At 42.5% G+C, this 13,813-nt stretch overlaps 1 protein-coding gene across 2 annotated transcripts in view; it reads right to left on the reverse strand.

Annotated features, from left to right (window-relative positions):
• LOC114874268 (fl(2)d-associated complex component-like) overlaps positions 1-13,813 on the reverse strand; it is a 63,739-nt gene that overhangs the window by 22,692 nt on the left and 27,234 nt on the right. Inside the window, exons 1-2 of one of the 2 annotated variants that reach the window (XM_029183424.2) lie at positions 3,919-4,206; positions 853-1,099 (exon numbers count right to left, since the gene is read on the reverse strand). In XM_029183424.2, coding sequence (XP_029039257.1) covers positions 853-1,089 — 237 coding nt within the window. In that variant the 5' untranslated portion in view covers positions 1,090-1,099; positions 3,919-4,206. Of the gene's footprint in view, positions 1-852; positions 1,100-3,918; positions 4,207-13,813 lie in introns of those variants that run through there. The other variant, XM_029183428.2, reaches the window with a different exon arrangement.

The following is a 13,813-nucleotide window of genomic DNA, read 5'->3' on the forward strand; positions in this document are numbered from 1 at the left end:
CACACTTTTTCCCCCATTTTCCGTTTTTCGCGGATCCTGCCAAATCTGCGACTGACCTACTGAACCGCGAATGATGGAGGCAATTTTCAAAGGTGACCTTTAAGTAAATGTTCGGTGTGCTATTGAATATTAAATTTACAACACTTTGTATAAACAAAATAGAATACATCAAAAATTTTGAAACATCAGCAATAAATGGCTTTGGCCTTTAGAAGGTGATACAAAACCTTTCCTGCAAGAGTTGATCGCGTTAACCTCGGGTAATTGAACCCTTCTTCCCTCGATCTACCACCCTCTTTACCCCATCCTCTCTTAGCCTTTCCTATCTATTCCCTTGGATATCGTGTTTTCAGCTATCTTTAACACGATCCTGGTTAAATTCCTCATAATAACCGAACAGGATTAAATCGTTGCAAGCGCGAAGGTGCAAAAAGTACACGTTCAATGAAAACTCAGCTGGCAATGTTTTGTTCTTGCCTAATATTCAGGGAAAGCTTCAGGATCAGACATTCACTTTGGGAACTCGATGAAAATATAATGAACCCCGACGAACGAATCCGTATCGCTCGGTTTTTATTTGGAACGAAGAAATCAAACCTTCACCTCGTTTTCTTGATGCACACGAGATGCGCTACGAGATCGTTGGAAAGTCACAACAGGTGGGATAACCAAGACAATTGCCTGAGGCATCGGCCACGATAGAGTGCCAAGTGTGCACGAGTGCAAAGCAAATAACGTCTCGAGAAAGCTTAGGAATTTGAAGGCAATATAGGAACGCTTTACGATTTCAAACGAGACAGAACTTTTGTCTTTTCGTCGTGGGAATCAATTGTACTTGAATCGAGTACTCACGATTTTGTGATGAAGATGCTGAAGTTCCCTCTCGGTGACCCTTCTACGAGACAATTCGCGCTGTTCCCTTCTGTATTGGCTGTACTTATAGAATAGGTACATGCCAGGAAGTGCTAGGACAACCAGCGGCTTCATCAGCCCTGCTCTTCCGCTTCCTCCGCGAACTCGTGGCTCTGGAGGCTCGTCCAGGTCCTCCAGTTGGCCTGCACCTTCGGCTACTGCCGGTACAGCTGGCATTTTCAATTATCTGAAACAGAAAATTCATGTGGCTTCGGTTATTCAAATGTAGAATAGAATATCTTTTCATTTTTAGAATTGTCTGACTATTTTCGTTGATACTACTGCAATTTTCAGTAAAAAAGCACCGTAATATCTCAGACATAATTTTTTTTTTTTATTCAAATTTAGAACAATGCGTCTTTTTCTGTTGAACTGATTGGTTATTTGTAGTCATACGTTATAGTGAAAATCTGTGGAGGATTCACGACAAAGAGAAACGGTTTCAGTGTCGATTAATTAGTGACATCTCCTCTGATTACTCGCGTGTTAGACAATGGCCTGTACCGGTATATTGTACTTCATTGAGGATATTGAAACGGCACTGTTACCGTTCTAGTTGCCCGGAATGTGGTCGACAGAGAAGTGTAGCTTCCAAGTTTCATAATGGATCATTTGTTCGGTCCAGTTAATCAGCTGTAAACTGTGAAACTCTCCACGTTCATTTCAAACTTCTGTACTCGTTAAACGAACACAGTATTGGGGGCAAAATCAAGAATAAGACAGGCAATTTCTTTTTATTTTAATTATCGCAAGAATAAAGGTGCATAAAATCGTTTGCAGCAAGTAATAAAATTCAGGAGACGAAGTTTTAGGTCAGCAAGGACCGAGTATCGGCTATTGGTTTCCCATCAAATCGTTTTTTTTTACAATTCTTTGGCCGAAGTTGTGCTCGTGCAATTTTCCTTCCTCATTTTATCGATGTCTGTAATCCTCGTTAACGTCACTCGACTATATCTACAACGAAACAACTTTCTATTACAGGTGACGGCTATCAACAACTGTTATTTATCGAACACGTTATCGCTGATGTTTTTCAGCCGGGATATACTTGTGTTACTAGACGAGACAAATCAAAGTTCAGTCAAGTCGAGCCAAGTGAAATCTAAATCGAACAGAGCCAAGTTGAAATGCAACGAAACGAAGCTAAACAGAATCAACTCGAGTCGAGTCAAAGCGGTCCACGCAAACTTTCTAAAAGTTTGCACTTTAGTTAGGTGCAGCTATCAGTTTTGAACAAACGCATTTTGAACTTCTACCACCGTGTTTATCGATTGACTGACGAAGTACCATGAGAAGGCAATCGACTAGCTAGGATGATGGGACAACTTGGAAGCTACCCTGACGGATTTCCGTAACTTCAATGAAATTTCGTAATATAGTTGCCGGTCGTTCACCAGCTATCTTTAATTCACCCGTCTAGTTACTGTGCTATTCTTAACCAGTGCTCTAGAAATACACGCGGTTCGTTCTATATCGTCGCCCGTGTCTGGGTCATGCACCCTTCGTTCATTGCAGTTTGCACGGAGATGCAGTTGAGTCTGTGTTACAGACTATTACTTCAATCCTGTAATCGATATATTTGACCAGCTAACATCATCGTAAAGGATAGCCGAGAAAATTTCTTCTGGATAGGGATAAGAAGGTACATTTCTGAAGACCAAACGATGAGGATCAAGACTACCTAAATATTTTTTAATCTAGGCTAATAACCAAGTATTCTTAGACTTGGATGATAGAGCAAGTAAACAGAAGATCACGATGATTCAAGACAGTATGGCAAACCATTCTGTTTTATGAGATTTGCCGAAGTCGACACAGCACTCATCGACGTTCATCGCTCATTTCTCCGTGTTACACAAATATCTGAGTGTTCGCAGTGGCGTTTATGGGGCTGTTTCCCATAGTAATTTGAATTGCTAATGCTATACTGCTTTATCGCGTAACTGTCGCAATACCAAATCATTGCGAAACGTTTCAAAAACGTCCCGAATGTATTTGACACAGTTTCCTTGCGGTAAAAATTCCGTACAGCTGAAAATATCGGAGGGAATCTAGTTGAAATAAAAGACAGAGGCTGGTTAACGAGGTGCGTAGACGACATATATACTCGTACACGCGTTATCACCTTGGCAGGTAATATATTATCGGAAATGAATCAATATATCGACTCGTTGTTGTAAGCTTCGCACTGGTCGCTATGAAAACGTACATCATCTCAGAGATTCGTTGTTTTTTAACCAATACAAGGGCAAGGTGGTCCACGGAACTTTTGTCTATTCGAAAGTTTCAACAATCTATCACGTTTCGTTCAGAGAAATGATTACGCTGTTATCGGTAAGGACTATCGTACCGATCTAACATTACTCGTACGTATGCGTTGTTGCCTTGACATGTCGTAATGGCGGTCGCAAGAACAAGGACACCCACCGCGGCAGGATAACATCGTATCGGATAGGCTACGGCCAAGTACACGTCGTCCTGCTCGTTTCTATTTTTATGCCGTTTTCTGTTGTTCAGTACCGTTCGATTGCCGTGTTGCACACGATTAAAATCGATCTGCCCACTCTTTCCTCATCCTCACGTGACTCTACACGAAACCCGATGCCGTGACAGAGAAACACGCTGAAGTTCGATTTTAATCGTTTCGATTCAAATTCAAACTTCCCATGGAGTTTGAACCCCGTTCTTTCGTTTCACTAGCTACATGGTTAAACGAACAGGTAAACTTGCTACCAAATCGGTCCACTGGGACGTTCAAACTTCATGAAATTACTAAAGGAAATGGTCACGCGCACATACAACAATTGTGAAGTCTCGTTATTATCGAGGATGGAAGAAGGCATATGTAAACACAGACTGAGATTGTACAAATGCACAGCAAGGAAATCTCGCAAATTCCATCGAGCACTGACACTACTACCAGGAATCAATCTCAACTAAATACACCTTCGTTCATGCAACGGTTCACGATGAAAGGGGAAAAGGAATATGTCAGAAGACACTTACTTCGTGGTTGCTGGTGGTGAGTCGATGATAGCGGTGATGGCGCGTGCTTGGCCAAGTGGTCGAACGTGAGATGAGATCGAGGAGACAGAGGAAGGTGAAGATACAAAACACGTTGGGTTAACTGCCCTCCTACGCGGACGGAGGACACGAGAGAGCGTCCCTCGTGCGCTCAGTTCAGCTGAGCGGAAACATCGCCGAGCCGCGAGTGTGTTTGCTGCTGTACCGGCGGCCGCACTGAGCGCCACTACCTCGCACCGGGTCTAGCTCGTGTCTGTTCGCAACGGATCGTTCGTTTCCGGGGCTTCTCGGTCGAAACCGCCACCACCCGTTCGACCTCGATGCTTTTTGGCGGTCTTCGAGGAACTTCGGACACCTGCGCGCCACTTCGGCGCACCTATGCCTCGCACAGGGATGTAACTATACGATACGCAGCTATGCCCCCTGTCTAGCCGATTCTCCTACCACACTTATGCTTTCTCAATCCTCCTTGCAAATCTTTTCCACTATCAAACGACTGACTCCTGAAACTTTCCGGGTCCCGTTTAAGGGTTGCCGGGTGTAATAAAACGTGTCTTAACGTAGGTGGCCTGATAAGTTCAGCTGATTTAGTTTGCCCTGTGCAGAAATTTAATGCCCGGCTCATTCATGAGAATCGTCGATAAAGATAGCAAGGAATAGGTCATCGGGGGTTGCACGAGCATCTTCCTAGTTAGGATATAGAGAGGTCGTAAATTAAACCCCCCAAAAAGTGGCACCGAGCAAAGTCATTTCAATACCTATTCGATAGAGCACATGGGCGACTGTTGGTGCCACCCTAGCCGAAGAAGTATCGGGTCCTTATCTTCCCTGAAATTGTTGTTTCGGCTACTGACCGATTTTACGAGTTCCCTAGATCGTTGCTAGGAGAGCACAGCATGACGCACAGCGTGACGCAATGCGTGAAGCACCGATCGAAGATGTTCCGCCGGCATAGTGGCCGGGTACCCACTGAGGATCTACATACTACGGTCACCGTTCTTCATTCCTGCCGACGATGCTGCGCTACTGCTGCTGGAGAAGGATCGATAAAGAGAGGAGGGATGGAAGCACCCGGGAAGAATCTGCGCGCTCTCTATCTCCCTTCACCCCTCAACTTTGTACTCGCCCACAACGCATGACTGTTTTCGTGGATTCACCGATGTCCGTTCTCTCTTCCACCCGATCTTAATCTCTTCCACTGTTTCTACCCCTATCTTGTCTCTTTTGCTGCTTCTGCAATCCGGTTTCACCATTCGCGAAAACGTACCGGTGCGATATTAGGGTTAGTGAACCCTCCGATCGACCAGGGTCCGGGTCCTTTTTAGCACGGGGCTGATTATTTTTCCAACGATGAAACCCGCGATCCCAATTGTCCCCGACCGTACTTTATTCGCTTTTTTCTTCGGGAAAGAAATTGGGTTATCCTGTTCTCACTCTTATCGCGATAACTGGAGCAAATTTTCTGCTGCTGATTAATGGGTGCACTTAAGTCTTGCTGTATATATTTTCTGTTCGCGGTAACTGTGCTACAAATCTCTTAAATGCAGAGGTAAATGTAAGAAGACAATGAAATGACTAATGGTACCTATAACAAACAAGTTCAATCCTTGCGAACATTTGTTACGCTAGTTTTCTATCAGAGATGCTTGGTCAGAAATGTTGCATGTGCTTCTTAAATAATTCACAAACAATTTATCAAGGAATACCTTGCTCGCAGTCAGCCTTGAAAACTTGTAGGAAAATAAATGTTTCTGCGCGAGGAAAAGCAGCCGGAAAAAGACTCGGAGCATGCTATTTCTCTCGAACTTACGCACCACGAATTTATTTATACCGTGATCTTGAATCGCTCGTTAAGGCCCTTCGAGTTTCTTCGATTTAATCAAACCTCCATCCGATTTTATCTGTTAAATCGCTTTCGTGGGATAATTGTAAACTCGACGGGATTGCGTTATTTGCACAAACAGGTTGATTCTAAACGAGGGAAAAGGTCAGAGTAGATACGCCCTCGCACAGACGGTCCAGCTTTCCAATAATGTTACAAATTACTTTGATATTCACGGGTTGTCCTTGTCGCGTTCGACATCTGTTACCCAACTGATATTGCTGTTAATTGAAACATTTCATATTTCACGATACGGCTTTCAATCCTGCTATTTTGCATCTGAAGAGTCGAGCTAATTGTATCGAGTTGTGCAAACGGTTTGAATACTTTCGCTATGTCATTTGAAAATTGATACATCATCCTGGCGATTAGCAAGTCAAAGATGACAGAAAAAGGGACAAAAAAAGAGTTATCGGTCACGGTATGCTACAAAGAGAAATCCTGAAAAATCTTCTGGTTTATGTGTCGTAGCAATTGACTGTACGCTTAGTAACGAGTGCGAGTTTCTGACGTCCCCTCGAAATAACGAGGCCTCCGAACAAAAGTGCAGAGCAAGTTCTTGTGCACTTCTGTGCTAGTAGTAAAAGAGTGCCGTTACGTAATAATATCTCTGAAAATTCAACGTGTTACTGCCCCCTTGTTGCGAGGGTGCCAGAAACAAGCAGTTTAGTCCTCTCTCGCGCAAGGACCTCTCGACGGTACACTACTCCTTCCTTTCTCTTCTATCTCTTATGTTCCTTTCAGATTTAAGCTTCACAATTTCCTACCCAAAACTTCGCCAAACAATCTTTATTATTTATTGCTTATTCAACAGATGGTCGGGCAACCAACGTAAGAAGCAATTATTTAAAAAAGGATTCGGACGTTACGAACTCACCGAAAAGGAAGAAATATATAACCACTTCTAAAGCTTTGCTATTTTTACGCTAAAATACATCCTTGAACTAGCATGCTTCTAAACCAATTATCTTGTTTACATTCGATAAAAAGTTAGAGAAACCTCTTAATGTGTGTGGAAATGAAATATGTAATGAGTTTACACCGATGGATCTCATTTAAAAAAGTCGACATCCTTGAAACACAGCCAGCATCCTAGAAAAGCATAGCCATTTTTCGTGACGTTTGACCCGTTTCTATTGGACGAGCATGACGTCACCGCGGGGAATGTCAGATCAATGGTCTTCGGGGGTTGGTGGCACTGCTTTACCACCTTTTTACATCTCTCCCTGATCTCTTGAATTTCCATTCGTGGCGAACACGTGCAAACACACCGCCCACGCAACCCTTTCGATGCAGAGCAGAGGTTGTCGCAGATATTAATATCCCGTTTGATTAGAATTCCAAAGAACCTTTCAATGCTATCATCCCTGACGTCAGTGAGAAAATTCAAACATCCCCCAATTCTTTAATCAGAAAATATATTTTTTAAACATTAAATTTTAAAAGATATCAAAAAAATAATCCTAGATTTGGAAACGCCTGGAGCTTCGTCGATGACACGATTCGAGAATTATTTCGCCGGAAGTGCGTAGTTCTCCCCGGTTGAGAACTACTGACATGACGTCACAGAAAGTTCAATGACGTCATAGACCGTTCGATACACCGGGATCCGTTGGTGGGGGTTAGTTCAGCGAGACGAGAGGAAAGAAGAGGAGTAGGAAGGGATGAAAGGTGGAACGAGGCTGTGTGTAACATCAGTGGGGAAAAGCAACGTGGAACGAGAGACTTTTCACGCCGTTGCAAGTGAATGCTACCGCATACTACTGCACTTTGCTTGCTAGATCAAAGAACTAGGCTGACAGATTTGGCTACGATGCAGCTGCTTTTCCAAATCCCTCGCATACCCAGATAAAAAATTTTCTTTCTCTAGAAACGCTTAGTATATTCAAAATACTGAACAGCGCAGAACAAATAGTTAATTATTAATGTTAATTACCACTGCGTCTTACTACTTACGACCGGTTCTACTGCGGTAGCCAACGGGCTAAGAAGATTACGAGCGCAGTAGAATTTTTATTCAATTTCAATGATCATTATCAGTTAATTAGGGTTTTGCCTCGAAGAAGAGGTCTACGTTAATCAATGCAAGTTCGTAAAGAGCTTTCAATAGAGACGCAGAGCGTGCAGATACTGCGTTGACTGATTCTAGAGCACGAAGAAGAGGTACGTCGAGTGGATAGCGAGACCTGAAGAGGTAGGTGGTTCGCATTTAAACGAGGATTTTCACCACGAAACTGACAGATACAGAGGCAAAGTCAAAGCCCAAATCCGAGAGACAGAAATTCTGTTTCTCGAAGGCAACCGACTCGAAGGATCCCTTATCGGCCAGAAACGTGTGCCACTCGAGGGTGTTCTTTTCTGGATATTCCCGCGAGCGTTGGGTCTGAACCGACGCGACGCGACGTGTCGCATCGATGAAAATCTGACTTTCTGACGTAGAAAAAGTAACGTGAAGCGGGTTTAGATGAGTCTGCTAGCCTGGAGGAGCAATTCGCTTTGCAGCGAGCTGAATCGAAGCGTAAAACATCCTGTGACGCGTTTCAGATCTGAATTTCTAAAGAGTAACGCTACCGTTGGTTATCTCCTTCGACGGGCACTTGATTTTAATTACGGAGCACGTTATTACGTTCTGCAACCTTTTACAATTTTTTTGATTTTCAACATACAGAAAGGATGGCACGATATCGCGGGGTAAAGGCGTAGGAAAATAATACTTATGATAAATTAATTTGATGCTTAAGGGTCCTCTTTTTGGTCACTTAACTCGTTCTCGTTACACGAGACAAGTATCCTTCGAGAAGGGTGGTTCTGGTCCCGGAGATCTCCAGCAGCGACCTGTTTGTCCGTTCTTGGGGGATGCAATTCAGGGTAGCCGCATTGCGCCACCCCCACTATCAGTCAGCCCTCTGCTTACAAAAGGTACACGCTTATAATTTTCGTTCCACCGACTGCTGGTGCACGATCTGCGGTTTCCGGCCGTGGCCAAGACGAACGGAACACCGGAAGCAACGTCTCGTCACGCTCTTCTTTGACCGTTAAATCGAGTTATATAACGATATTACGCGGGCATCCGTTGCCTCCCGTTATTTATGCTACTCGCTCGAGTTAGAAACAGGTATTTGTTGCTATATTCCTCTTCTCGCGCGATATTTTAATCCAACTTCCAAACTTAATTTTGAATAAATTGAAATTACACCGGATCTTATTACGCGCGACCGACTTCGTTATGGCAAACGACGCGGTAAGCAGGCAATAATAAATTCAATAGGAACTGAACGCATTTTTCAGCGTTCTACTTTTACATGAAAAGATTGGAGGTTGATTTCTCGGCTTTAATTACGAGGCCAAGATGAATGGGGAATTTTCTGCCTTTCGAGCATCGATTTCCTTTCCGTTGAAACAATGTCTGGGCGGAGCTGTTCGAAAATTAGATGGAGGTTAACGAGAGAATTTCGTAGGAATGCCCGCATTAATCAGCCGAGACATTATTTCGGTGGCCTATGAAATTCATGCATGCTATAATTTATGCGACCGAGCGTTCTGCCCCAGAAACAAGGATTACCTTCACCTACAAGGCACATAACTTCAAGATTACACGAGCGATCGTGCGAATTCTTACACTTTTATAAAAAACAAGAGATTTTCTTATTTTAAAAAATATTTTCTTATAAATCTGTGGTTTTCACTACACCATTTTTTTTTCAAAACCGAAGAAACATAATAAAAAATTGCATTTTATCACCTATTGTCCAATATTTTTTTTGTCTCCTGTCTTGGGGGCTGTGAAGACCCTTCACTACTTTTGTGTCACGCCCTGCTATATCAGCTGAGACTGATATTACATGACAGCGCGCTTAGTGGTAGGAATTAAAATTAGAAGCGTCTATTTTATTTTAAACAACGCAGAAAACGAAATTACGAATCCCTTTAACTTCGTAATGCATATCATACATGTATGACATTGTACACAAAGATACCGTAAAAAATGTAGAATACGTCGGTATTTCAGATCGTGAAAATTACACTAGATGGAAGAAAATGGTCGAGACATCTGTTGAAACAACGAAAAAACTAAATCGTCGGCTTCGTATGATACATACAAAAACGATTAAAATTTGCACATCTTACACAGGAAATTTTCGACCTAATTGATGATCGACTCAAATTGAAAAATTTATCTGATAATTCAATGAATGCTGATACTACTCTGAGTCAGCTGATCGAAACTTAAGCGAATCATTTAAATTAATTTTGAACGCATTTTCGTAATCAGCTGAGTCAGCACACGGTTTAACGCACCCAATTAAAAGTGGCCACGAGCGATGAGAAAAGCCATTCGAATGCCAGGAAGCTGTTCGAATGGCAAAATGAGCGACGAATTTCCGCCGTTCATTTCCAGCAACGTTAACGCGGATGCAATTAGATGATTTGTTGTTCGTAACGAGCATGATCGCCGATAAAAATCGTGCTTCTCATTTTTGTGGTAAAGGTCAGAGGAGAGCGCGAGAGGTGATTCTTATCGCGGGGCTGTCGAACGTACGGGTCGATAAAGACCCTTCGGTAAAAACGTGCAGCTTTTCACGGTGAGCAAAGTGTCTGGTTGCTTTTACTTTCACCTTTGAGGAAACGTATGCCGCTGGTTGCAGCAAACTAGCTTTTATGGATCAATTATAATGCGTCGATTAATGATTGCGAAATTTAAATACACCAGTTCCGTGGATATTGTTCCGTGTACTGTAATTTCAGAAGTCTGTGTATGTGTATTATCTATTGCTTACGTGATTCCAGTGTAGCAATCAAGTCGAAGAGATTTCAATAATAAAACGATATCATTGCGAAAGAAATATTTAGAAGCATTGTTTTTAATTGGAAACACTATCGCGCTTCTAATCGATTAAGTTCAATAGCGATGAACCGATCAGATAATCGACTAGTTGAACAGGTTAATTATTCCGATAGGAAATTTCCACAAACAGAAAGTGGAATTTATACACGTCCTATCAGAGAGGAATACAACCCGACGAACGGTCCAAATTTAGACGTCCGCTTACGAGTCGTCTGCGCACTCGTTAGGTCGCTCTCGTGACTTTTCTACTTGTCCAATTTGATTTCGCAAGGTAGAAAAGTGGAAGATAAGACGCCTACAGAAAGCTTATATTGCAACAAATGCAGATGCAAATTCTAAATGACGATAATTGGTGCATCTCGGAGTCGTTCGCGTAAACGGCAGACATTCTTTTTCGGAGCCGGTCAGATAGGATCGACGAGTTTCAGGAATTTGGCTTATCAGAGGACTTTGTAACGTCCTGTGACGGAGTATCGACGTAAAAGCTTTCACGATAAGTGACTCGGGATAGGTTGCTTCTTTCTGCTGACGTATTTTTACTCGCGTTGAATCATCGTCGAATCGCGAAAGCTACACGGGGGCTAAAAAGTCAACAAACTGAACTGTTCTAAACACCCTCTTGGCAAACATATTTGAAATAGAAGTAAAAATATGTTATACCGGGACATATCCTTAATCTGATGATTACACGCATTATGCTTGTTGATTGATGATTCGTACCGTCGCGACGAGGAATTCGCAGAAGTTGTTGAAAGAGGATCGGAATGCAGTTTGATGCTTCTGTATACGCTAACGATCGAGGAAATTTCAGACTACATTATCCTCAATTCCGTCCAATTTCCTCGAGTCGTGGACGATGAAATTATTCAAATTTAGAAGATTGATACTGACCTAGTACGGAGCATCGCGCGCTGATTTAAAATATTGAAAATTTGATAAATATTAGATTGCCAAGTAAAATCTCGTCGCTCGACGAGGAGTTTCTGCTAAGAAAAGTTCAGCAGGAGGTTTCGAGGGCAAATTTTATTTCAGACCGAGAAAACGTTCGTTTCAACGTGGCTGGAATCGGAACAGCATGGCGTTGTTCGTGCGAACTACGCGTTGGATATTTTTGGCACCGTCTCTTTTCCCTTTTTCCTTTATTTTTTTTCTTTTTCGTTTCATTCTCTTTCCCTTCTTCTCTCTTCGGGGAGTCGTTTCATCGGCGGCAGCCGCATTTTTCTCGCCCGATGCATGCCGGGCGAGATAAAAATACTTTTTCTTCTTTTACTTTTTCAAAATGTCATTATTTCGACCGATTCACGATGCAACTGGATGGTCGAGCTTCCAGCACATTTCTTTGTTCGCGAACGCGACGGGAATACTGATATCGAATCGCGACTGACATTGGAGAGGTTTCGATTGCACGGCATCGTTGTCGATACATACAATGCAACCTCGATATAGATCGATGCATTGTCCAATTACCTGTGACGTGCTCGATTGCACGGCCGATCACTGACGTTTCAATATAATGTCTACTCCCGGTCTGTTAACCCTTTCACTGTAGCATCAATTTTCAAATGATCATTTAACAAATAATTTATTTGTCGCCGCTGAATTTCCTGAATTTCGTTAGAAACGTTACAGCTTCAGCAAAAAGGAGACTAATACGAATGGTAAACAAGAGGAGAATACAGATCTGCATGTAATTTTGGAGTTCGATCTCACGAGCCCTGAATCGATCCACGGCCCTATTTTTTCACCTGCCCTCATTGTGGCAACCCTTAGCAGATTGATACCGTTTCCTCTTCGCCCCTTGGATCTTTTTTTCTTCATCGTGACAATGCGAAGCTGCTAATATGTCGTCGCCACAATTGCACAGGCGACCGAGGTTACGTGACAGTTTCCAGAGTTTATGGTATTTGGGCTGGCAAGATAATAAAAGCGACACCCATAGGTGGAATCCATGGGGTGCGTTCGAGACGTTGAATCTTTCTACCGAACGTTTTTATTTCGAAAATTTTCAATATCGTTAAAGATACTCTAACCATTCGAAACGGCAAGCTGAAACATTAGACCGATTGCGGAGGGTGGACAGTCTGAGTCAGCTGGTTTTTCAACTATCACCGATATCCGGTGTTCCACGTCCTTTTGCAGGCAATTAAAGACAATTTCAATGGCTACCACTTTGTGTTGCAGGTTGCCCGCGAGCCGAGAGTGAAAGTGTGTCACGGTATTTCTCATTTTTCACGCGATACTCGGGCAGACGGTGGTCTTGAGACGTTTTGACGTCACGAGTTGATCGAGTTCTTGTAACTGAATGTGTCGATAAAAGGTGGTTGCGTCGCTTCTGCAACCCATTCACCGACGACAGGAAGTTTAATTTGATTTTAACGAGATTCGAGCGAGTCACGTTCAACAGCACCCGAAGGAAATTCATTCGTACGATCGATTAAGTCGCAGGTATGAATGTCATATTACGTATAGATGAAAAAACGGAAAACGATTCGCGTTTAATCGAACGGAAATGGTTCGAGGGGATCAGAGTAAATATGATTAAAACATGGGATCACGTATGGGGTTAATTTATGGAGTACCGAGTCACTTGTTCCATTAATACATTCATGAATGGTACACGAGAAATCGCAAGGTGTAAAATGAAAGATGGAAATTGGAAAATACCTTTTCGTGCTATGTCAACGATCATCAATTCGTTCGAATACCCTTTATTCAGCAAGCTTAAAATAACTTGAAGAGTGAATCTGTATGAAAGAGTCATCCGGCTTGCATTAGGAAGGGGGAAGTGCAACTGCAATTTTCCTCTGCATTACTGCACTTACCAAACAAAAACGAAACTGATTGTAGCGTTTAACTTTTTCTTTCACCATCTGTTTCTGTCATCAATGAAATAAGAGTTATAGTTGTTCTCAACTATGTTACACGCGCAATTCTGTGAAATAAAAAAAAAATTTTTTTCAAACTCGTGGTATGAAATGATTAACTGGTTATTTCCAAAGGGTTGAAAAAATAAATTTACCATGCAATTCGCACTATATTTTTTTATCCTCCATTACCACCTCCTTTGAAAAATGTTGAAAATTTGTGGTATAGGGGGTTACCTTTCCAAGGGTAAACATAAACGAAGAAGCCCATTGAGGGTTGGTCGA

Source organism: Osmia bicornis, chromosome 10, assembly GCF_907164935.1.
Source record: "Osmia bicornis bicornis chromosome 10, iOsmBic2.1, whole genome shotgun sequence".
Taxonomy (NCBI): Eukaryota; Metazoa; Arthropoda; class Insecta; order Hymenoptera; family Megachilidae; genus Osmia; species Osmia bicornis.